This window comes from Nipponia nippon, unplaced genomic scaffold, assembly GCF_047370975.1.
Source record: "Nipponia nippon isolate SJK-2023a ecotype South Korea unplaced genomic scaffold, ASM4737097v1 scaffold_54, whole genome shotgun sequence".
Taxonomy (NCBI): Eukaryota; Metazoa; Chordata; class Aves; order Pelecaniformes; family Threskiornithidae; genus Nipponia; species Nipponia nippon.
Window position 1 is genome coordinate 198,168 of NW_028262374.1, and position 24,773 is coordinate 222,940.

The following is a 24,773-nucleotide window of genomic DNA, read 5'->3' on the forward strand; positions in this document are numbered from 1 at the left end:
CTCCCAATGTAATTACTTACTTGTTTCCCACTGGCTGACTTAGATATTGCAAATGGAGTCCTTCTGTTTTCTTCTTTCTTGCAAAAGAGAGCGAGGGCATGCTCATGGGGCATGACTGAGAACATCCACCCCCAGCAGCGGGCTTTCCCCATTACCTAGGCTGAGGCATGCTCACAAGATGGAAATGTCTCCATCATCCCTGATTTGTGCAAGGGCCTTCAGCCCTGACATACTCCCACAACACACTTATTCCTTCTCCACCCACAGACGTAAATCCCTTCCCACTTCCAGGCTCAAATCATGGTTGCAAGAATTTGATGCACTTCAGAAGAGGCCTTGAGCTTCTTGGATCTTCTTGGTGCTTATGGCAATGTTCCTGGCTCCCTCCAGATTTGACGGGCTTCCTGTCTATAACAAGGGCTTTCTGACAAGCTTTTACAAAATGTTTGTTTTTCTGTCATTCCTGTATGTGGAAAGAGTAGACAGAATAAAGAAAGAAAAATCCACCAAAACAGATGCTGAGTGAAGTGCCAGTAAGAACCAGGTGAGGCACCCCCATGGCTGTGGCATCCTGGCAAGAAGTCTGTCCTGAGAAGGGGATCCAGCCTCTGCCACTCTGGAGTGGGCAATCAGCAGTGCCCGTGCCACCTGGCAGAGACTGTCTGTCCAAGCACAGTTACTGTCTTGTCAGCTTTGAGTGCAAGCTTGAAACTGCTTGGCTGCAGGGGTAGTGCCTGCGGGATTATCACTGCTCCAAAAGAGCAGTCCTTCCAGGTCTTTCTTGAGCAAGAACGGGAGAGTCATTGCTGAGGATGGGCTTTGTGGCCGTGTGTGCAAAGCAGAATAGATGAATTCTATTCATCCCAGCAGCCCACCCCCTTAACTCCATTCAACCACTCCGGAAGGTCACAGTGACTGTGCTCTGGTTTTGATTCCCCTAAACCCTCTCTGCCAGGCAGGGGCTCAGCAGGGAAAAATCTATGGCACTGGGCAACACAATTGCCCCAGCTGTACCACCCTGAGGACACCACCCCTGCGTGTGATCAAACCATCAACCTTTCGGTTAACAACTGAACACACTCACCCACCCTGCCACAGGGACCCCAGCCAGGGCTGTCCCCGGGCACGGCTTTGCTGTCAGGACAGTCCTCAGTGCTGAAGGAATGGGAACGTCCCTGAGCCCAACCCCCAGCCCCAGCCCCATGGAGATGGAAGCCTGCTGTTCACCTCGCCTGCAGGGCTGCTGGGGAACAGAGGGGTGCAGGGGGAGGCCCGGTGCCTGGAGGAGGGGGTATAAGATTTCTGCCTCCATGTGCCCTCCATGGCATGCCCTGGGATGCCATCGGAGCCTGGGGGCACATCAGTCCAGGGAGGGCATTTCCCTCACCCTGTTGCACTGCTGCTGCTGCAGAGTTGGGGACAGATGTGGCACAGTCGGCTGTTGCCCTGGGTGGCAGAGGAGGCTCAGGGGAAGGGATTTTCTCCTCTCCGTTGACCCATCCCAGAGTGGGCCAGAGTGTGGGAGCAGCACCTGCAGCCAGAGCCTCCTTCTGCCCCATTGCCCTGCAGAGACCTTGAAGGGGCAGCGCTCTGCAGTGCAGCCCTGTGCCAGGGTCAGGCCTCAACTCCCCCTGTGTCAGAATGATTCAAGTGCCATTTAGTGCAGAGGGTTCGTGGGCACCCAGGGGAATACAGAACTTGTCATAGGCACATCACAGGAGGAGAGTGCCTCTCCTACCATTAAGGGGATGTAGCTCAGTGGCAGAGCACCTGCTTCGCAGGTGGGAGGTCCTGGGTTCAATCCCCAGCATCTCCAGGGCTACTTTTGCTCTCACTCCCCAGCCTCAGGCAGGCGCGGGCTGGAGCTCGGGCACTGGTCCTCTCCAGGCTCTGTGGGCCTGCCCTGCCCACCCAGGGCTTGCCTGTGAGGTGAGGAGGGCTGTGTGTGCTGCCTCTGCTGAGCCCCCTCTTGGAGAAGAAGCAGACAGCTGTGCTGGACCTGGGCTCAGGTCACTGCCCTGCACCACAGACCCACCCCACCACCCAGGGACAATGCTCGGCAGCAGAGTGTAGGGAGACCTCAGGGAGGGGAGAGGTGTCAGCAGCACACTAGGAATCATTTCTGGCTGCACTGAGAGATGTGGTGTGAGGATGCTGGTCCAGCCCAGGCGCCCTTTGGGACCAGGGCCACACTGCCCTGGTGGCTTTCCAGGGATAAGGGTCTGAGATTGTCCTCTCTCCAGGTGGAGATCCCATACCACATGGGAAGCACTCCTCTGTGCCTGCAGGGAGGGCTGTCTGAGTTGGATGAGCCTGGGCAGGGCTGTGGGACTCCCAGCTGGAGGAATGACATTTCTTATCCTGACCCTGTCTCCAGGTCCTTCTCCTTCCACCATCACCACTGGCTTAAGCAGAGCCTCAGCTCAGGGCACCTGCAACTGCTGAGGTCAGGCACAGCCCTGCAGAGGTGGGGCTGGTGGGGCCGGTGCCAACCTCTTGTTCCTGGGGTGTTTGGTGTCTCTGTCGATGCTGCGCTGGTGGGATCAGGGAGGCACAGGCCTGTGCACAGCCATGCACAGGCGGGAAGGGCCAGATGATGCCTTGGCTGGTCCCCCAGCTAAAACACCCGCAACCAAGAGTGTGACACGGCCTTTCACTGCAGGGTGCCCAGCCCCCGGGAACAGTGAGCCCAAACTAAGAGAAATAAGGCTGCTCTCCCAGGGGCTTTCCACAGCCATGCTCTGCCCAGCGTGGGGCAGCAGTGCTGAGAGTTGGGGGTCTCACTGTGACCCCCCTCAGGTAGGTCCTCGGGAGCTGCAGGAGCAAGCACAGACCTGGGGCACAGTGACAATCCTGCTTTGCTGCAGAGACCACACCCAGCCCACAGGGCCAGACTGTTCAGGTCCCAAAAATGCCATGAAATGGGCTCTTCCTGCTCAGGCCTGCTGCTCCCTCAAGCACACCAGGCCTGTAGCGTACCTCCCTGAGGAAGAGGAGGCAAACCTCTGCCAGATGCCAGAGTAAGGGAGAAACATAATACATGCGGGAGGGCAGAGCAGGTGGGGAGGTGGCATGGGACAGGCACTGGGCTCTCTCGCTGGTGCCCACTTGGGGAACCTTGAGTCTGCAGGCTAGTGTCCATACTGCCCACAGGACCCACCATCCTGTGTTCAAAAGATAACACTCCCCTCTTCTTCTTTACTTCACTTTTATACCTTATTTCTCTGAGATGCAGGGCTGGAGCTTATCCCAGTGGGAGTCTTCCAGGGGATGGAGGCTGTGTTTGCAATGCCCATGTTATATCACCCATCACCGTGGGAGTCTCACCCTGGGAACACTGCTCTCCCGTGGGGGCTGCCAGCAGGAAGGCTCCAGGGTATGGAGCAGAAGGATGTGTGAGCCTGGGCTTCCTCCAGATCCCCCAGGGTCCCCCCAGGGGTGGAGGAGCTCCCAGCAGGGAATGGGTCAATGTGGAAGTGGGAGAGGGTGTTGGCGACAGCTGCCTCCTGTCCTCTTCTCCTCTAGGGCGAGATCCTGCTGTTGGCAGCAGTACTGAGCTGCAGCAACTCCCCACAGGGAGCCAACACACCTTCCAGCCTGCAGCAGAGGAGCCTTTTCAGGGAAGAGCTGGAGGGGTGTGGACACCCACCAGTGGGAGCAGGGAGGGCAGTTTGGGCTCCAGGTCCTGACAAGTGCCAAACTCTTCTCCCCGCCTGGCTCCTGTGGGTTTTTCTGCCCATGGGCACTGGGGCTGGCGAAAGCCCCAGCCAAGGGAGAGGGACTGAGGCTCCGCTCCCAGCAGCACCTGTTTTAGGGGAGGGACACAAAATCTCCTCTGCCATGGAAACGTGCCCACATGAGCATCCTCCTGGATGGGCCCTTCTCCAGACCAGGGGCTAGGCCACAGCTTTTGGCTGCAGCACACGTCTCATGGGGATCCCTTCTCCATCCCCAGCCCTCCAACAGAGCTGAGGGAAAGGTGCCCCCATCCCCCCTGTACCTGCACACAAGTACTGCCCCGACACAAACCCAAACTGACACCCCTGGCGAGGCAGCAGGAGGGCAGGGGTGGGGGCTGGAGGGGAGCAGGAGGAGGGGGTCCCAGGGCTGCTGTGGGGCCTTACAGCCCCTGCTCAGGAAGAAGGCAGCTCTGTGGCTGTGACAAGAGTGTTCGGGGGTCTGTGAGGGCCCAAGGCTCCAGGAACAGCCCATGGAGACGGGTCCTGGCAGAGCATGAGGAGAGGGAATTCCAGCCCCGTGTGTCCCAGAAAGTGGCTCTGCACCCTGTACTGGGGCAGTGTGAGCAGAGCTGCCTCCTAACCATTGTGGGAGGTAATCCAGGGGCCATGATCCCCGCAGGGGCTGGCTGGGGTGTTCAGGGCACTGCGGCCACCTTAGGGCTCACTTCTGTCGGGCCACAGCCCAGGGCTTACCCTGACATGGCAGCTCTGTCATGGCCTCTGCACTGTGGGACCAGCGTGGCCCAGGCAGGGCCTGGGGGAAAGAGCAGCTGGAAACCCCAGGGTGAGGAAATGGGTGCTCCCTCTGGGGTGCATCACGACAATTATCAGAGAGCCATTTTGAGTAGAAACTGCCTGTGGCCAGCAGGATGGAAAAGGCTCTGTCAGCAGGATTAGTCCCCAGGCACCAGGGGCTCTCGCAGCCCCACAGCCTGACCCCGAGCCTGCTGTCCCTGAGACGCGCCCCTTCCCCACCACTGTGTCTTTGTTCTCTGCTCCCCTGATCAGCCTCAGGGAGATGACCTGACACCTGGGCAGGCAAGCAGCAGCTCTGGGTCAAAGCCCTCAGAGACTTTTAATAAGAGCCAATATGGATGCACAGTGTAAAAATGGGAATAAAAATAGAGGAAACTCCCAGCCATTTCTGCTGCCCGTGGTAAAGGGAGACGGTTCTCTGGTGCTCACAGCTCTCCCAGCTGCACAGACCTCTCCTCCCTCCTGCCTGCACCCAGCTGCACAGCAGGGATGGGCTCTCCTGGCCTGGGACTCAGGGACTGTTGTGAACCAAGCTCTGCTGTCACAGCCTTTGTGTCCTCATGGGGATGTGCCAGAGACACCTCTTCAGCATCATCATAGCCCATGCTCCCCAGGGACACGGACGAGGTGTCTCCTTCAGCTCCAGGGACCCCAGCACTTCTCCGGGAGAGCAGCCTGCCCCCTGGAAGCAGCAAGGCAGGACATTGCAGTTCACCCCACGGGGTCTGGACATCACCTTCCTCCCCACTCCTTACCACATTCAGCTCCTTCTCCCACCCCCAGTCCCTCCAAGGACAACTCCTGGGTCAGGTTCCCCTTTCCCAGGAGCTTTGGGTGTCAGTACGGTAGTGACTTGCGTGGCACCAGGGATGGTACCCCAGGAACCGGCAGCACTATCTTTCCCTCTCACCTCCAGGTGCATCCCTGGGCCCCGCTCCCTCCGCTGGTGCCCTGGGCATTTCCCAAACTCCCTGCCTGGGGGCAGCATCATCCTCAGGGTCAGAAACCTCCCTGGCATCATCATAGCCATCCACTGGGTCACCTCCAGGCAGGACAAGAACATCTGAAAGGAGAGGGCAGCTGGTGACAGCGAGGAGATACACCCTCCAGAGCAGAGGATGCACAGGGACAGAGGGCTGAGACACTGGTGTTGGCAGCACCGCAGGAGGCCCCCATGTCCTTCCCACCTCTGATGGTGACACCTCTGTCCATCACATGGCTGCAGGGAGATCAATGTCTTCCCGCCTCTGTTACCTGGTGCTGATCCCAGACCATCCTCCTCCTCGCTGTCCCCAGGATAGGGCTGCAGCTGGGTCAGGGACTCCTCGGAATAGGACCCTGGTGAGATGCACAGTGGGTGTTATGGAGCGAGCCCCATGGACTTGTCTCATAGTCAACGCTGCTGGGGAAGGGGGACCCACAGAGCTGGGGCTGCATGGGGAGGAGGGCTGGGAATTTACCCTGCTCCCCCAGGACAAACACCATCTCAAAGGTGCTCCCAGAGCTGCCCTAGCGCAGCCCCTTCCCTCACTCCTCGGGTGTCACATGGGGTGCAGGGGCAGGAAGAGAGGGGCTGTCCAGCTGGGATGGGCAAAGCTGGTTGGGAGGAAGCTCCTCTCCCGGGCCCAGGACCTGGATGCTCTCCCCACAGACCACACGGCCCCAGCACTGCAGGGACCATGGGCTGGGAGGCTTCAGGGGATCAGCCCTGTCTTGGGGCCAGGGGAAAGGGTCCTGCAGATGGGCCTGCAGGGAGGACCCACACCCACCTGAGCGACCAAACCTTGCCTGCTTCTCCCACACTGGGCTGTAACCAATCTCCTCATACACAGCCTCGGGGAAGAGCTCCTGAGCCCTCCTGGAGCCTGGGGACAGAGGCAGGGCTGGCACAGGGACAGGCAGAGAGAGAGGCAACGGGATCCCACTGTGCTCCCCCAAACCTGTTCCTTTGGCCAGCCCAGGACTGGTCCGACAGCACAGCCCCACTGCGCTGTCCAGGCACAGCTGCCACATCCCCAGAGAGGGCAACATTGCTCTGGAGATTATCTGGGGCAGCGTCACCCTCGCATCATCCTTTCGGAGACAGCGCTCATACCCCTCTGGCCCCGGGCCATTCACTGCCTTGTCTGACCTTGGAGCAGCTCCCACGTTTACTCGCCACCTGGAGCTGCCCCTTATCTGCCCCATGGGTCTATAGCAGAGCCCCTTCCCTGCTGGGGGATGGGTGAGGATGGGCAGGGCTGGGCAGAAGGACAGCTTGGGGGTCTGACAGCATGGAGATGGACTCTACTGCCCCATGCTCCTCCGGTCATCTCCCTTGCCCCAGAGCCCCCTCCAGCCCTACCCAGAGCACTGCCAGCCTTGGCCATCTCCACTCTGCCATTTCTCTCCTCGCCCCATCACTAGCTCCCCCCGCCTCTGGGCTCTCTCCATCCCTTGCTGCTGGTGACCCATGGCCAGGCAGTCAATGGGGTGGTGCATAGGACAGGTGGCAGCACACAGTCTCATCCCCCCAGCTCTGCCTGTACCCCTCAATGACACCCCGCAGCACCCCACAGCCCTTCCAGGAGGCATGGTCCCGGGGACTGCTATGGAAGGACCCACCTCTGCGCCCAGCCCTGGCGCTTAGCACTTGTCCAGCCAGGAGGGCCAGGAGCAGGCAGAGAAGGGCCCCCAGGATGATGCAGATGATGACGGGCACTGAGACTCTCCCGCTGCTGGTCAAACGACCCCGGGTAGGATCTGCATGGGCAAAAACATAGAAGGGGCAACACCAGGCCTGGGAGAGTTGAGGGCAGCACCAGTCCTGACCCCCATCACTCAAGGCAGCAGAGGGTGGAGGACCCCAGAGGTGAGTAATGGGGAAGCTTCCACCCTGCTGAGGAAATTACAGCCCTCCCCAACTCTCCCACCACCACCCCAGTGTCTCCTCCTGGGAGCTTCACACCCCAGCAAGGAGCCCCTTCCATCCAGCTGTGGGTCACAGCCTGCTGCTGGGGATACCCAGCCTCGGGCCGGAGGACAAGTTACCTGCTCGGGGTGGGGATGCTGCTGTCCTGGCTGGAGCTGCAGAGGAGGAAAAGGAGAGCGGGGCTGAGAGGACGGGTGTGTGGGTACTGGGGAGCCTCCTTCCCAACACGCCCTGTGTGTGTCTGGAGATGTCCCTGACACATCCCACCCAAATTGCCCCTCCAGTAGTGCTAGAAAGGGAGGCCGGGACAGGGCCCACAGCCTCTGCTTTGGGTGGCAGGCAGGATGGCACAGGCAGCCCAGGGGACAGCCCTGGGGCTGCAGGGCCCCACAGGTGGTGGCCTGAGGACACGCAGCTCCACTGAGGCTGCTCCCCACCTGGCACCAGGCTCCTGCACTCTGCAGGAATGGTCTCGCTCTTGGGAGGTCAGGGGCCATGCCAGGACCAAGTGGGTGAACAGCCTTCTCTAGCTCCCTGCCAACACCTGAACAAGAGGTCCCAGTCCTGCCGCTCACCTGAGCAGCGCACAGCAGCGTCTTCCTTATGCCGGCAAGCACCGCCATCCCCGGGCAAGGCCCAGCAGTGCTGCAGGGACAGCTCCGTCCCCCGGCACTCCACCTGCTCCAGCCAGATGGGGCCTTGCCCCATCCCAAATGCGGCCTCATTCAGGGCAGACACCGCAGGGCCACAGCCCAGCTGCCTGCACACCACCTCAGCATCTTGGATGTCCCAGGAGTCATCGCACACCGTCCCCCAAGAGCCACGGTGCCAGACCTCCACTCTGCCCGAGCACCCGTCCTCGCCTCCCACGGCACGAATCTTCTCCCTGTCTGGAGAAGGCAAAGACCTCCCGTGGCACCCAGACAGCAGGCAGAGCCCTGCCAGACAAGAAGGGTACACAGAGGAGCAGCTCAATACCTGTGCAGCTCGTGGAGTTGGGGCATGGGGCCAACGGGGCCAGGGACATTTCTGGGTGTCGCCCTGAAGAAAGAAACCCTGTAGTGAAGGGGCTGGTTCAGGGGATCGTGCAGAACACAGCAAGGCTGAGCTCTACTTGTGCCTCCCTGTACCATCTTGGTCATGGCAGCATCTGAACCCCAGTCATTCAGGGGACACGCGCAGGTCTAGGGGGACCCTGACTGCTCAGCCCCTAAAGGTCCCTGGTTCGCAGAGCAGCGGTAGTGTGTCTATGGAGGGGAGACTCTTCTGAACCCTGTCTGGTCTCTTCTGAGACCTCACCTGGACATGGCTCTGCCTCTTCCAGGTGCTAGTGGCAACCTGGGTGGCAACTGCTGCTGGACGTGTGTGGCTGTGGTCACATTTGTGCCACCGGCAAGAGTAGGGTCTGACACGGGAAGGAAAAGCCCCTCCAAGCTCTTTCTCTGCCTTTGGCTGTGCCCAGCGGGGAGCAGGAGCTGGGGTGACACTGGTGCCCGAGTGGCTCAGAGTTACCGTTGCAGGTGATGTGGATCTCGTCTTGCAGGTCTTCACATGACTGTGCATCCCAGGGAGTGGAGGGACACTGCCAGAAGGAGCTGGTTTTCTCCCCACACTGCACGTTATCCAGCCACGCAGGGCCAGACAGCCTGCCATAGGGCAGCTGTGTTTCCAGGGATCCTCCATCCCCGCAGCCTAGCTCCTTGCATGCCAGCGACACCGTGTCGAGAGTCATCGAGTTGGAGCAAATGCTCCCCCATGTCCCGTTGTAGAAAACCTGCAGGCGCCCGGAGCAGCCATCGCTGTTCTCCAGCCTCAGGGCCACGAACTCTGGAAGGAAAGGCACCAAGGGGGAACAGGCTGGTCTGGGGCTGTGGGAGAGGGGACGCCTCTGCACTCGCCAGGCCCTCAGCCAGGCAGGGGCATGGCCAGCACATCCCTCTTGCACCCAGGAGCAGAGAAAAGTCCCTGATGCACTGACACCCCTGCCCTTCCCGATAACACTTGGGAACTGCTGAGCTCCCCAGGGACCCCCAGTGGGACTGAGGGTGCCCGTGCACGGGTGCCTGCAGCATGGGCTCAGGCAGGAGTTCAGAGGCAGCCAGGGACAGCCTTTGCCGTGCCAGGCTCTCCCCGCGTCCTGGCCTCCCCACGAACCAGGGTCCCACCACAGACCTGAGCAGACGATTCCTGCGTCCTCTTTGTGCCCGCAGTCGTGCTGCCCCCAGGGCCTGGCAGGGCAGTCCCAGAGGGCAGCTTCATACCCGGAGCAGTTCATGCCATCCAGCCAGATCTGTCCGGAGCCTTCCCCGAACCAAGCGGAGCCAGTCGCCTCCACTGCCCCTCCACAGCCCAGCTGGTGGCAAACGACAGCAGCATCAGACAGGTCCCAGCCATCGTCGCAGACAGTCCCCCAGCTGCCCTGGTAGTAGATCTCCACTCTCCCGGCGCAGCGTCCAGACCCATTCACCAGCCGGACCTGCCGGCTCCCTGCAGTGGGGAGAAACCCCAGTTGCTGTCAGGGGCTGGCTGCCCACCCACCTCATCATCTGGGGGGCCTGTGCAGTGCCGCTCACCCCAGCAAATGACTCCCACGTCCTCCGCAACCCCTGCCGCCAGTGCACTCTTGGGCAGGGAGGTGTTGCATTGGGTCAGGTTGGTCTCATGCCCTGCGCACCGGACCCCTCGCAGCCCTACGGGGCCCGTCCCTCGCTCAGGTTTTGGGGGGTTGTAGGCTTTCTCTGCCTGTCCGCACTGCAGCTGCCGGCACACCACGTTGGCCTCCTGCATGTCCCACTGGTCATCCAGGACTCTGCCCCACGTCCCACGCTGGAAGATCTCCACTCGCCCGTCGCACCGGCTCCCTCCACCCACCAGCCGCAGGGACGCAAAGCTGGCCGAGCCTGGGGAGAGCAGAGATGCCACAGCCATTGGCGGCACAAGGGAGCATGGCACCCTTCAGGGAGGACGGCAAGGGGGAGTTTTCAAAAAAAACAGGGCAAGATTGAGCCTTGTGCTGACAAGAAGCAAGGGCAGAGCCCAGGCCCGCTCTGCAGCTCACACCCAGGTCTGCTGCTGCTGGGGGCACCCAGGCAGCTCCAGCATGGGTGGTGGGAGGAAGCTCTGCAGGGCTCTCTGTGGGGATGGGATGTGGTTGTCTGCAGCTAGAGGGATGGAGCAGAGCCCTGCAGCCCTGTCCTGGGCTCATCCCACAGCAGAAAAACACAGGAGCCCAGGCCTGCCAGTGGCACCAGGGCCTAAGCCGCTGCCCTGGGGGCAGATGGCTGCCTCCATTCAGTCCCCTGCTCTCCCACAGCAGAGCAGTCACTCTGAGCAGGCAAAGCCCTCCAGAAGGCTCCTGGGGAAGCAAGGGTTTCTCCAGGGAGAAATTCAGCCTGGTACTGCCATGGGACCCCTGCTTTGGGTGGCCATGTCGCACACAAAGGGCAAATGGACTTAATGCAGCACTTTCCCAGCACTCACCTGAGCAAATGACAGCGGCGTTGCTCCCATGGGGGCACGGTGAGGCCCCCAGGGTGATCACTGGGCACTGTCCCAGGTGGGCTTCAGTCCCGTCACAGTGGAATGAGTCTCTCCAGACAGGGCCAGTCTCTCTCCCAAAATGTTCTCCTCCAGGAATGGACTCGGCAAACCCGCAGTTGAGTTGACGACAGAGAACGTGGGCATCCGAGAGATCCCAGCGGGAGGCACAGAGGGTCCCCCAGGTCCCCAGCACCTGGGCCTCCACCCTCCCTGCACACGCCGTGCTGCCGTTCACCAGCCTGAACCCTGTGTACTCTGGGGACAGAGAAGGAGGACTGAGGGTGGATTGGTGCTCCTGTACCCTCAGTAGCTGGCGCAGAGGCCAGGGGGACAGCATGCCTTTCTTCTCCTTCTGCACTATTTTCATGCTGCAGACAACCCATCACCCCTCCTGTCCTCACACCCAGCCCATCATGGTCCTTGCTCTGTTCCCCAACCCCTGGCACAGCTCAGGTGTTCAACACCCCACCCTGAGTCCTTACGTGTGCAGGTGACAATAGTGCTGTTCGCATAGGTGCAAGGCTGGTCCCTCGCAGACCCCCTGGGGCAGGAGGTGAGGAGGGATTCATTCCCCACACACTGCAGCTCTCCATCCCACATGGGACCCATCCCTTCTCCAAAGTGAGCTGCCCCAGCCACAGGCAGGGCCACACCGCACTGCAACTCCCTGCAGACCACGTCAGCAGCTTTGGGACCAAAGCTGGAATCACAGACAGTTTTCCACTGGTGCCCATCATGGATCTCCACACGTCCTGAGCAGTGGCTCTTCCCTTCCACCAGCCGGACAAATCCTGGAAAAAAAAGAAAACAACTGAGAGCTCTCTGGCAGTTCCCACATCACCTCCAAGCAGGCTGTGACCAAATGGCCCATTGCACATCCCAGGGGAAGCTGTTGGGAGAGTGTTGGAGACACAAACACATCCAGGCCCCCCTGCACCTCTTCTCTACACCATCACAGCACTCAAGGGTATGTGTCTATCCCAGACCCACAGCAGACCCTGACAACCACATTGCCACCTTTGGGACCAAAGCGTGAGTCACATGCAATTTTCCAAGGGTCACGGTCACAGCTCACTATATGTCCTTAGCAGGGGCTATTCCCTCTGACCAGCCAGCAAGATCGCAGAGCAACCAAAGACCCCTGAAAGTTCCCACAGCCCTCTGACAATCCCCTGACCATGTCCCACCTGATCTCCAAGGTGGCCAAAGGCAAAAAGCCCCACGACCACCCCAGCTGCTCTCAGGGGATGCTGATGGCACAAACAAAGCAGGACCCACCTGCCGCTCCTCAGAAATAAGCCCAGCACATGTGAGCTTGCTTCTGTCCCAAACCCACTGCCACAGGCACTGCTCAGACAATCTGCTGCTGCCCCACAGACCTTGGGCTGCCTGGCACTGGTCCCTGGGCACTGCAGCACTCAGAGCACTTGGGGTCCAGGGAAATGAGCCCAGACACTCTTGGCTGCTGCAGCTCTCTCTGCCCCACTGAGCTCAGGGCCAGGCATGAGGAACCTCTTGGTGCCACCAGAAACAGGCCATGCTCCCAGGGGGGTCTTGGGCAGTTGGGGCACTGCTGGGAGATGGGACATGTCACAGGGCACAAGCATAGTGAGGCTGTACCTGTGGTTGGCATCTGTGGCAGCCCTCTGCTACGGCACCTGCCCAGGCAAAAGGTCCTCAGTCCTGGCCAGAGCGCACTGCTGGATGCTCATGTCCCTGGCCAACAGCCGGGCAGAGGGCAGGAGAGTGGACAGAAGAGCAGCCCTGGGCTTACACAAGCTCCCAGTGCAAGGGCAGGCACAGAGGAGAGCCAGTCAATGCTGGCAAATCCAGAAGTGCAAGGCGGCCAGGGGCTGGGACAGACATAAGAGGCTGGGCAGCAGGTCAGCGCTCCTGGATGGGACCGTGTCCCCACGGGCAGGCTCTCATGGGGTGACCCTGGGAGATGAATGAGGTGCCACATGACACCTTGCTCCACAGACCAGGCCAAGCGCTCCTCCTCTCCGAGCAACCCCTTTGCTTCAGCCAAGGCACTTGTGCCTGCCAGGGAGCACAACCCCAAAGCAGCTACCATCCCATGCCCTTCCCTGGTGCTGTGGGTGGCCATGTGAGTCACTCTTGGTGCCTCTGGCATGGGGGGACCTGGCCCTTGGCACGGCCAGGCAGGTCCTGGGTGAATACAAGGAGAAAGATGGGAATCAACAGACAATGCAGGGCAGGGTGGGGGATTCATCTGAGCCAGCTCAGAGGCCAGGCAGAGTATGGGCACCTTAGGTTAGGCTCCCTCTGCACTTTTCCCAGGGACTGGGAACACCAGCAATGACAGCCTCAGCTCGGCAGTGCGACTGGCCACATTGGGCGATGCTCTGGTGCCCACTTGTTGCTCCCTGAGGGCACAGCCAGGTCTCTATTCCATCCCAGCCCCAGAGGTGAGGAATAGGCTGTCCCCTTACCTGAACACATCACTCCAGCGTCCTCAGCATGAACACAGTCATGTTCACCCCATCCTCCGTGTGGGCAGTCAGAGAGGGCAGATTCGGTGCCATTACAGCCAACATCATCCATCCAAATGGGGCCAGATCCTGGCCCAAAGTGTCCATACTGAGGAGCTCCAACAGCAGACCCACAGTCCAGCTGCTTGCAAACCACTGCTGCATCGTTCATGTCCCAGTAGTCACCACACACTGTCCCCCACTTGCCCTGTTGTTTCACCTCCACTCTCCCAGCACAGTGCCTGCTGCCGTTCACCAGCCTCACCTCCACAGCACCTTCAAACACTGACACAGGACCAGTCAGGACAGCACTCAGCCCCAGCACTGTGGGTCTGAGGGAACCCCTGCCCGGGTGGAGTCAGAGGTGCCAGGGTGGGAGCCCACTCCCCTCCAGGATGTCCCTGGGGCACTGCAGGGGCCCCTTCTATCCCCACGAGCTGCGCAAGCCTGAGGATGCCCAGCCCCACTCCTGCTGGGTCATTTGTGGCCCCACAGACTTTGGCACCTCCTTCCACCACAACGGCCCCCTGCAACCTACCCTTGGCCCACACCCACCCAGGGCACTCATCCCTCCCCAGACAGCACCCTGAGAAGAGACCTGCCCCCACCCGGGCTCCCCCAAGCACACACTGCTGCTTCTCCCCAGAGCCCCAAGATCCCCTGCACCACAGCCTGCCCTGGGCATCTCCCAGCTCATCCTGCACCCTCAGATCTTTCCGTGTCCCCTCTGGTGCAACAGGATGATCCCAGTGAGCCCTCCCAACCCATGCCCCCTCCCTGTCCTTGGGCATCAGCCCAGCCCTGCCCTTGTCTAGGATCCCCCAGGAAGGTCACCTTTCTGCCAGCCTGTGGGAACAGACACCCCAGGTCCCTTGTCTCCACAAGCACAACCTGCCCCCCCTCAGGCTGGAGCTACCCCAGTGCTCAACACCCCACCCTGAGTCCTTACGTGTGCAGGTGACAATAGTGCTGTTCGCATAGGTGCAAGGCTGGTCCCTCGCAGACCCCCTGGGGCAGGAGGTGAGGAGGGATTCATTCCCCACACACTGCAGCTCTCCATCCCACATGGGACCCATCCCTTCTCCAAAGTGAGCTGCCCCAGCCACAGGCAGGGCCACACCGCACTGCAACTCCCTGCAGACCACGTCAGCAGCTTTGGGACCAAAGCTGGAATCACAGACAGTTTTCCACTGGTGCCCATCATGGATCTCCACACGTCCTGAGCAGCGGCTCTTCCCTTCCACCAGCTGGACAAATCCTGGAAAAAAACAAAATAACTGGGAGTTCCCAGAGACCTCTGGCAGATACATGACCACATCCTGCATCACCTCCAAGGAAGCCGTGACCAAATGGCCCATTGCACATCCCAGCAGAAGCTGTTGGGGGAGTGTTGGTGACACAAACACATCCAGGCCCCCTGCACCCCTTCTCTACACCATCGCAGTACTAGAGGTTATGTGTCTGTCGCAGCACCAGGCACCGCTCAGACAACCTGCTGCTGCACAAGGCACCCTGTGCTGCCCGGCATGGTCCCCCCAGTACTGCAGTGGTGTGTGCAGTTTGGGTCCGGGAGAACTGGCTTACATGATAATGACTGCTGCAGCCTGCTCAGCCCCTGCAGACCTTGGGACCAGGCAGGACCATCACCTTGATGCAGCCGGAAACGTACCCCTCTCCCAGGGGTGTGCTGGGGTGTTGGGAGGTTCCTGTTAGGGGCAGATGTCACGGAGCACAGCAATGGTGCGGCTGTTACCATGGCTGCTGCCTGTCCAGACCCCTCCGATGCCTGCTCAGATAGGGTGTCCTCAGCCAGGCACACAGTGCTCTGCCCAGAGGTGCACAGGTCCCAAGCCAACAGCCAAGCAGAGGGACAGGAGACCCGCATGCCGCCCTGGGCTCATGCTGGCTCAGAGGGTAACAGTAGGCACAGATGAGAGTCAGTAAATGATGCCAAAGCCTCTGTTTCTTGGGGCAGTGTGGGGAATCATGGGCAGGCAGGAGAGGCTGGGCAGCAGGTCAGCGCTGCCTGCATGGGGCCGTGCCCCTGTGGGGCTGTCACAGCCCCAGTGACCTCCCAGTATGAGCCTGGGCATGCCGTGATGCAGAAGGGAGCAGCCAGACTCAAGCATCTGCCAAGCTCCTGAGCCTCGCAGTGCTGGACCACACAGCCGAGCCCCAGGGACAGGCAGCGAAGGGCTGTGCGCCACCCTGCTCCTCTCCCAGGGCCCAGCACTCATGCTCTCCAAAAAGCCCTTTTGATTCAGTTGAGGTACTCATGCCTGTCAAGGGGAATGACCTGGGGGACCAGCCATCTCATGCCATTCCTCCAAGGTGTGGAGTGCCAAGCAAGTCCCCCCTGGTTTCTCCAGCTCAGGGACCCTCAGCATTGTTGGCTGGGAACTGGCAGAATGGGTGGAGACCAGTGGAGATCAGTGGACACCCTGGGGTAGGGATGGAGGATTCATCTGCAGCCCAAGACACTGACTGAAGAGGGGCTGAGACACCGTGGCAGGGTCAGTTCACCCTGCGGTAGGCTCCCTCTGGGCTTTTCCCAGGGACTGGCAACACCAGCAATGACAGCCTCAGCTCGGCAGCGCGACTGGCCCCATTGGGCAGTGCTCCCGTGCCCATTTGTTGCTCCCTGAGGGCGCACCCAACATCCCTTCCCCTGTCACATCCCCAAAGGTGAAGAACAGGCTGTCCCCTTACCTGAACACACCACTCCAGCATCCTCAGCATGAACACAGTCATGTTCACCCCATCCTCCGTGTGGGCAGTCAGACAGGGCAGATTCGGTGCCATTACAGCCAACAGCATCCATCCAAATGGGGCCAGATCCTGGCCCAAAGTGTCCATACTGAGGAGCTCCAACAGCAGACCCACAGTCCAGCTGCTTGCAAACCACTGCTGCATCGTTCATGTCCCAGTAGTCACCACACACTGTCCCCCACTTGCCCTGTTGTTTCACCTCCACTCTCCCAGCACAGTGCCTGCTGCCGTTCACCAGCCTCACCTCCACAGCACCTTCAAACACTGACACAGGACCAGTCAGGACAGCACTCAGCCCCAGCACTGTGGGTCTGAGGGAACCCCTGCCCGGGTGGAGTCAGAGGTGCCAGGGTGGGGAGCCCACTCCCCTCCAGGATGTCCCTGGGGCACTGCAGGGGCCCCTTCTATCCCCACGAGCTGCGCAAGCCTGAGGATGCCCAGCCCCACTCCTGCTGGGTCATTTGTGGCCCCACAGACTTTGGCACCTCCTTCCACCACAACGGCCCCCTGCAACCTACCCTTGGCCCACACCCACCCAGGGCACTCATCCCTCCCCAGACAGCACCCTGAGAAGAGACCTGCCCCCACCCGGGCTCCCCCAAGCACACACTGCTGCTTCTCCCCAGGGCCCCAAGTTCCCCTGCACCACAGCCTGCCCTGGGCATCTCCCAGCTCATCCTCCACCCTCAGATCTTTCCGTGTCCCCTCTGGTGCAACAGGATGATCCCAGTGAGCCCTCCCAACCCATGCCCCCTCCCTGTCCTTGGGCATCAGCCCAGCCCTGCCCTTGTCTAGGATCCCCCAGGAAGGTCACCTTTCTGCCAGCCTGTGGGAACAGACACCCCAGGTCCATGTCTCCACAAGCACAACCTGCCCCCCCTCAGGCTGGAGCTACCCCAGTGCTCAACACCCCACCCTGAGTCCTTACGTGTGCAGGTGACAATAGTGCTGTTCGCATAGGTGCAAGGCTGGTCCCTCGCAGACCCCCTGGGGCAGGAGGTGAGGAGGGATTCATTCCCCACACACTGCAGCTCTCCATCCCACATGGGACTCATCCCTTCTCCAAAGTGAGCTGCCCCAGCCACAGGCAGGGCCACACCGCACTGCAACTCCCTGCAGACCACGTCAGCAGCTTTGGGACCAAAGCTGGAATCACAGACAGTTTTCCACTGGTGCCCATCATGGATCTCCACACGTCCTGAGCAGCGGCTCTTCCCTTCCACCAGCTGGACAAATCCTGGAAAAAAACAAAATAACTGGGAGTTCCCAGAGACCTCTGGCAGATACATGACCACATCCTGCATCACCTCCAAGGAAGCCGTGACCAAATGGCCCATTGCACATCCCAGCAGAAGCTGTTGGGGGAGTGTTGGTGACACAAACACATCCAGGCCCCCCTGCACCCCTTCTCTACACCATCGCAGTACTAGAGGTTATGTGTCTGTCGCAGCACCAGGCACCGCTCAGACAACCTGCTGCTGCACAAGGCACCCTGTGCTGCCCGGCATGGTCCCCCCAGTACTGCAGTGGTGTGTGCAGTTTGGGTCCGGGAGAACTGGCTTACATGATAATGACTGCTGCAGCCTGCTCAGCCCCTGCAGACCTTGGGACCAGGCAGGACCATCACCTTGATGCAGCCGGAAACGTACCCCTCTCCCAGGGGTGTGCTGGGGTGTTGGGAGGTTCCTGTTAGGGGCAGATGTCACGGAGCACAGCAATGGTGCGGCTGTTACCATGGCTGCTGCCTGTCCAGACCCCTCCGATGCCTGCTCAGATAGGGTGTCCTCAGCCAGGCACACAGTGCTCTGCCCAGAGGTGCACAGGTCCCAAGCCAACAGCCAAGCAGAGGGACAGGAGACCCGCATGCCGCCCTGGGCTCATGCTGGCTCAGAGGGTAACAGTAGGCACAGATGAGAGTCAGTAAATGATGCCAAAGCCTCTGTTTCTTGGGGCAGTGTGGGGAATCATGGGCAGGCAGGAGAGGCTGGGCAGCAGGTCAGCGCTGCCTGCATGGGGCCGGGCCCTGTGGGGCTGTCACAGCCCCAGTGACCTCCCAGTATGAGCCTGGGCATGCCGTGATGCAGAAGGGAGCAGCCAGACTCAAGCATCTGCCAAGCTCCTGAGCCTCGCAGTGCTGGACCACACAGCCGAGCCCCAGGGACAGGCAGCGAAGGGCTGTGCGCCACCCTGCTCCTCTCCCAGGGCCCAGCACTCATGCTCTCCAAAAAGCCCTTTTGATTCAGTTGAGGTACTCATGCCTGTCAAGGGGAATGACCTGGGGGACCAGCCATCTCATGCCATTCCTCCAAGGTGTGGAGTGCCAAGCAAGTCCCCCCTGGTTTCTCCAGCTCAGGGACCCTCAGCATTGTTGGCTGGGAACTGGCAGAATGGGTGGAGACCAGTGGAGATCAGTGGACACCCTGGGGTAGGGATGGAGGATTCATCTGCAGCCCAAGACACTGACTGAAGAGGGGCTGAGACACCGTGGCAGGGTCAGTTCACCCTGCGGTAGGCTCCCTCTGGGCTTTTCCCAGGGACTGGCAACACCAGCAATGACAGCCTCAGCTCGGCAGCGCGACTGGCCCCATTGGGCAGTGCTCCCGTGCCCATTTGTTGCTCCCTGAGGGCGCACCCAACATCCCTTCCCCTGTCACATCCCCAAAGGTGAAGAACAGGCTGTCCCCTTACCTGAACACACCACTCCAGCATCCTCAGCATGAACACAGTCATGTTCACCCCATCCTCCGTGTGGGCAGTCAGACAGGGCAGATTCGGTGCCATTACAGCCAACAGCATCCATCCAAATGGGGCCAGATCCTGGCCCAAAGTGTCCATACTGAGGAGCTCCAACAGCAGACCCACAGTCCAGCTGCTTGCAAACCACTGCTGCATCGTTCATGTCCCAGTAGTCACCACACACTGTCCCCCACTTGCCCTGTTGTTTCACCTCCACTCTCCCAGCACAGTGCCTGCTGCCGTTCACCAGCCTCACCTCCACAGCACCTTCAAACACTGACACAGGACCAGTCAGGACAGCACTCAGCCCCAGCACTGTGGGTCTGAGGGAACCCCTGCCCGGGTGGAGTCAGAGGTGCCAGGGTGGGAGCCCACTCCCCTCCAGGATGTCCCTGGGGCACTGCAGGGGCCCCTTCTATCCCCACGAGCTGCGCAAGCCTGAGGATGCCCAGCCCCACTCCTGCTGGGTCATTTGTGGCCCCACAGACTTTGGCACCTCCTTCCACCACAACGGCCCCCTGCAACCTACCCTTGGCCCACACCCACCCAGGGCACTCATCCCTCCCCAGACAGCACCCTGAGAAGAGACCTGCCCCCACCCGGGCTCCCCAAGCACACACTGCTGCTTCTCCCCAGGGCCCCAAGTTCCCCTGCACCACAGCCTGCCCTGGGCATCTCCCAGCTCATCCTCCACCCTCAGATCTTTCCGTGTCCCCTCTGGTGCAACAGGATGATCCCAGTGAGCCCTCCCAACCCATGCCCCCTCCCTGTCCTTGGGCATCAGCCCAGCCCTGCCCTTGTCTAGGATCCCCCAGGAAGGTCACCTTTCTGCCAGCCTGTGGGAACAGACACCCCAGGTCCATGTCTCCACAAGCACAACCTGCCCCCCCTCAGGCTGGAGCTACCCCAGTGCTCAACACCCCACCCTGAGTCCTTACGTGTGCAGGTGACAATAGTGCTGTTCGCATAGGTGCAAGGCTGGTCCCTCGCAGACCCCCTGGGGCAGGAGGTGAGGAGGGATTCATTCCCCACACACTGCAGCTCTCCATCCCACATGGGACTCATCCCTTCTCCAAAGTGAGCTGCCCCAGCCACAGGCAGGGCCACACCGCACTGCAACTCCCTGCAGACCACGTCAGCAGCTTTGGGACCAAAGCTGGAATCACAGACAGTTTTCCACTGGTGCCCATCATGGATCTCCACACGTCCTGAGCAGCGGCTCTTCCCTTCCACCAGCTGGACAAATCCTGGAAAAAAACAAAATAACTGGGAGTTCCCAGAGACCTCTGGCAGATACATGACCACATCCTGCATCACCTCCAAGGAAGCCGTGACCAAATGGCCCATTGCACATCCCAGCAGAAGCTGTTGGGGGAGTGTTGGTGACACAAACACATCCAGGCCCCCCTGCACCCCTTCTCTACACCATCGCAGTACTAGAGGTTATGTGTCTGTCGCAGCACCAGGCACCGCTCAGACAACCTGCTGCTGCACAAGGCACCCTGTGCTGCCCGGCATGGTCCCCCCAGTACTGCAGTGGTGTGTGCAGTTTGGGTCCGGGAGAACTGGCTTACATGATAATGACTGCTGCAGCCTGCACAGCCCCTGCAGACCTTGGGACCAGGCAGGACCATCACCTTGATGCAGCCGGAAACGTACCCCTCTCCCAGGGGTGTGCTGGGGTGTTGGGAGGTTCCTGTTAGGGGCAGATGTCAGGGAGCACAGCAATGGTGCGGCTGTTACCATGGCTGCTGCCTGTCCAGACCCCTCCGATGCCTGCTCAGATAGGGTGTCCTCAGCCAGGCACACAGTGCTCTGCCCAGAGGTGCACAGGTCCCAAGCCAACAGCCAAGCAGAGGGACAGGAGACCCGCATGCCGCCCTGGGCTCATGCTGGCTCAGAGGGTAACAGCAGGCACAGGTGAGAGTCAGTAAATGATGCCAAAGCCTCTGTTTCTTGGGGCAGTGTGGGGAATCATGGGCAGGCAGGAGAGGCTGGGCAGCAGGTCAGCGCTGCCTGCATGGGGCCGTGCCCCTGTGGGGCTGTCACAGCCCCAGGCACCTTCCAGTACGAGCCTGGGCATGCCGTGATGCAGAAGGGAGCAGCCAGAGTCAAGCAGCTGCCAAGCTCCTGAGCCTCGCAGTGCTGGACCACACAGCCGAGCCCCGGGGACAGACAGCGAAGGGCTGTGCGCCACCCTGCTCCTCTCCCAGGGCCCAGCACTCATGCTCTCCAAAAAGCCCTTTTGATTCAGTTGAGGTACTCATGCCTGTCAAGGGGAATGACCTGGGGGACCAGCCATCTCATGCCATTCCTCCGAGGTGTGGAGTGCCAAGCAAGTCCCCCCTGGTTTCTCCAGCTCAGGGACCCTCAGCATTGTTGGCTGGGAACTGGCAGAATGGGTGGAGACCAGTGGAGATCAGTGGACACCCTGGGGTAGGGATGGAGGATTCATCTGCAGCCCAAGACACTGACTGAAGAGGGGCTGAGACACTGTGGCAGGGTCAGTTCACCCTGCGGTAGGCTCCCTCTGGGCTTTTCCCAGGGACTGGCAACACCAGCAATGACAGCCTCAGCTCGGCAGCGCGACTGGCCCCATTGGGCAGTGCTCCCGTGCCCATTTGTTGCTCCCTGATGGTGCACCCAACGTCCCTTCCCCTGTCATATCCCCAAAGGTGAAGAACAGGCTGTCCCCTTACCTGAACACACCACTCCAGCATCCTCAGCATGAACACAGTCATGTTTACCCCATCCTCTGTGTGGGCAGTCAGAGAGGGCAGATTCGGTGCCATTACAGCCAACAGCATCCATCCAAATGGGGCCAGATCCTGGCCCAAAGTGTCCATACTGAGGAGCTCCAACAGCAGACCCACAGTCCAGCTGCTTGCAAACCACTGCTGCATCGTTCATGCTCCAGTAGTCATCACACACAGTCCCCCACTGGCCCTCGTGTCTCACCTCCACTCTCCCAGCACAGTGCCTGCTGCCGTTCAGCAGCCTCACCTCCGCAGCACCTTCAAACACAAACATGGGACCAGTCAGGCACAGCACCAAGCCCCAGCACTGCAGGTCTGGGGGAAGCCCCTGCCCATACCATGTCAGAGGTGCCAGGGTGGGAGCCCTCTCCCCTCCAGGCTGTCCCCAGTGCAGTGTGGGAGTCCATTCTATCCCCATGGGCTGCACAAGGCTGGTTGTGTGCAGTTCTGGCCCTGCTGGGTCATTCGCCATCCCGCTGCACAAGGCACCTTTTCCCACCCCAACGGCCACTTGCCCCCTGCCCACACACACCTGCACACTGTGCCCAGCCCTGCACAGGGCACCCTCTCTTCCCCAGCCCAGCACCCCCTGGACAGCCCCGTGTACCCAGGCCTGCAGCTTCCCATGCAAATCACCTGCCCCGGCACCATCCATACCCACCCCCACCCCCAGGGCTTTCCAGGTTCCCACCAAGACGATTCCAATGATCCCCCCCCCATACCCTCCTTGCCCCTGGTGTCAGCCCGGCCTCTGCACTGGGCCAGGCCTCCCAGGAAGGATGTCTCTCTACGTAGATTCCCCCGTCCCCTTCTCTCTGCGGGGCACAAACTGCCCTCATGGGGTCAGGGCTCCCCTGGAACAAGGGGGCAGTCAGCAGCACACAAACTCTCCGCGGTACCCCAGAGGCTGGCAGTGCCCTGGGGATCTCTGGGTGCTGCTGTCACCAGCTAGGCCGCCACGGGCTCCAGAGGCACAGTGCTGGGCAACAGGGGGTCCCAAAAGGGTACCCCAGGACAGGCTGTCTATGAATCCAGCCAGGCTGCCTTCAACACCGGAGCCCTGGAAAAGGAGGTACTCTCCCACCCAGACAGGCAGGCACAGGACCATGGACTTGAGCACCTTCTGACCCTCACCTCAGTAGCACCTGCAAAGCAACCCCATTCCCAGACTGATCCCAATGACCATGTGGGTGCCCGCTGGCCCTGGGCTGTGGGACAATGGAACTGGCACTTACCTCTGCACAGCTGTACCCAGAGGAGCAGCCACAAGATCTGAGGGGACAGGAGTCCCTCTGTGCCCATCCGGAGCCTCCTGCCCTGCCAGCACATCCCTGCTACGCCACACTCCCTGCCACAGCTCCTGGGGACTCATGGGGACAGTGACGACGGGAGGGCAATATATCTCTGCAGATCCCAGCCCAGCTACAGGACGAGCCAATCAAAGCAGCAGGACCTTTTTAGACATTATCGGGAGCTATCTCCCCTCCGACACAGCCCAACCCTCCAATGAACTTCTCCAGTGCCATTCATGACCATATATGAGAGACGGCTCTGCTGCAGGTGTCACGTCACTGTGGTGGGGGGCTGTCACAGGACAGGGACGGTTGTGGGGGGGAAAAATGGGTTTTTCACTCCTTGAACCCTGCTGTGTTGACCAGGAGCACTGAGCATCTCCTATGCCAGGCACATCCAAGAGCCCAAGGTGAGAGTGTCCAGCCGCCCCCGTGCCATGGGAACCACAGGGCTGGGACTGCACCAGAGGCTGTGTCAGGAAGGGAAGGAAGGAGCCCCTAACCCTGCTACAGACCCTGCTGTGCTGGGAGCAGCAGCTGGGAAAGGGCCTTAGCCCAGGCCAGGGCCCCATCCCAGGAGTGCTGGCTCACCCATCCTTCCCTGGAGAGCCCCATGGAAGGTCCCTCGTGTCCCTGCCCTGGCAGCAGACCCACAGCCCAGAGGCTCAGACATGTCCTTGACTCTCAGCCTGTCACCAAGGGGCCGTTATTCCCCACAGGCGGATCAGGAGCTCCAGCCTGCAGGTGCACAAACCACAGCCCCCGTGGCCTCGCAGCGCTCCCCGCGCTCCCCCCCGCAGCGCCCAGGCAGGAAGTTTCCTGTGGTTTCCTCCTGGCACCGTGCCCAGGCACATCCCGGCGGTGCCCCAGAGCCACCCCCACCCCGACTGCTCCAGCCAGGGCTGCAGGGACTGCTCCTTCGGCCTCGCAGACACAGGGCTGGGCAGCTCCCGTCCCCCGTGATGCCCTTGGGACAGCACACGGCCGCTCTGCACCGAGCCCCACAGCCATGGGGTGCCATTGGTGATGTGACCACTGCCACCCTCCTACTGCCACCTCTGTGTGCTTATGGGTTATACTGACGGTGACCTCACACCCTCCTACTGCCAACGCTGCGTGTGCATGAGTTACACTGTCACACGTGTGTGCTGTGCATGGACTTCTGCTGATGATCATTCTTCCAAAAAGTCATATTTGGGCGTGGTCTAAATATTATTTTGGTGACATCAGAAGCACCTACATGAGCTACGTGCCAGCTCCTGGCCTATCAGCTACTCAGGCACCAGCAACATTGCAAGCTCATACACAGTCCCTGGCCTATCTGCTACTCAGCCACAGATGATGTCATAGCATCTACCTCTGATGTTGGCCTGCTCCTGGCCTATCGGCTACTCAGGCACCAATGACCTCAGAACCACCTACAGAAACTGTGGGCCTGCTCCTGCCCTATCAGCTACTCAGGCAGCAGTGACCTCAAAACAACGTACACATACCTGTTGTCATTTAACCCCAGCCAGCAGCTAAGTCCCACACAGTCGCTCACTATTTCACTAAATAGAAATGTAATTCTACCTCAGCCAAAGCCAGTACAATGCCAGATGCCTGCTCCTGCCCTATCAGCTACTCAGGCACCCGTGACCTCACAAGAACATCTACATCCATTTGCCATGTACTCGCTGTTGAGGTACTCAGCCTCCGGCGACCTCACAAGCACCTATAAGGGCCATGCTATTCAGCTAAGAGTGACATCACAAGTACATAACCAAACCATGTGTCTCCCT

At 60.4% G+C, this 24,773-nt stretch overlaps 1 protein-coding gene and 1 non-coding gene across 2 annotated transcripts; one reads left to right on the top strand and one right to left on the bottom strand.

Annotated features, from left to right (window-relative positions):
* Positions 1 to 1,744: 1,744 nt before the first annotated feature.
* Positions 1,745 to 1,816, top strand: TRNAA-CGC (transfer RNA alanine (anticodon CGC)). The gene has a single exon. It is a non-coding gene; the product is annotated as a tRNA-Ala (tRNA).
* Positions 1,817 to 6,023: 4,207 nt separating this feature from the next.
* LOC148051795 (scavenger receptor cysteine-rich type 1 protein M130-like) lies at positions 6,024 to 23,051 on the bottom strand. The gene is made up of 19 exons (XM_087735266.1): positions 22,936 to 23,051; positions 21,644 to 21,958; positions 19,883 to 20,191; positions 18,897 to 19,220; positions 17,137 to 17,445; positions 16,149 to 16,472; positions 14,389 to 14,697; positions 13,401 to 13,724; positions 11,430 to 11,738; positions 10,888 to 11,202; positions 9,981 to 10,307; positions 9,580 to 9,894; positions 8,920 to 9,234; positions 8,386 to 8,448; positions 7,983 to 8,297; positions 7,527 to 7,562; positions 7,101 to 7,238; positions 6,266 to 6,361; positions 6,024 to 6,208 (listed from the first exon to the last, which is right to left on the bottom strand). The coding sequence occupies exons 1-19, from the start codon at positions 23,027 to 23,029 to the stop codon at positions 6,024 to 6,026; spliced, it is 4,722 nt and encodes a 1,573-aa protein (XP_087591392.1). The 5' UTR covers positions 23,030 to 23,051.
* Positions 23,052 to 24,773: the final 1,722 nt, after the last annotated feature.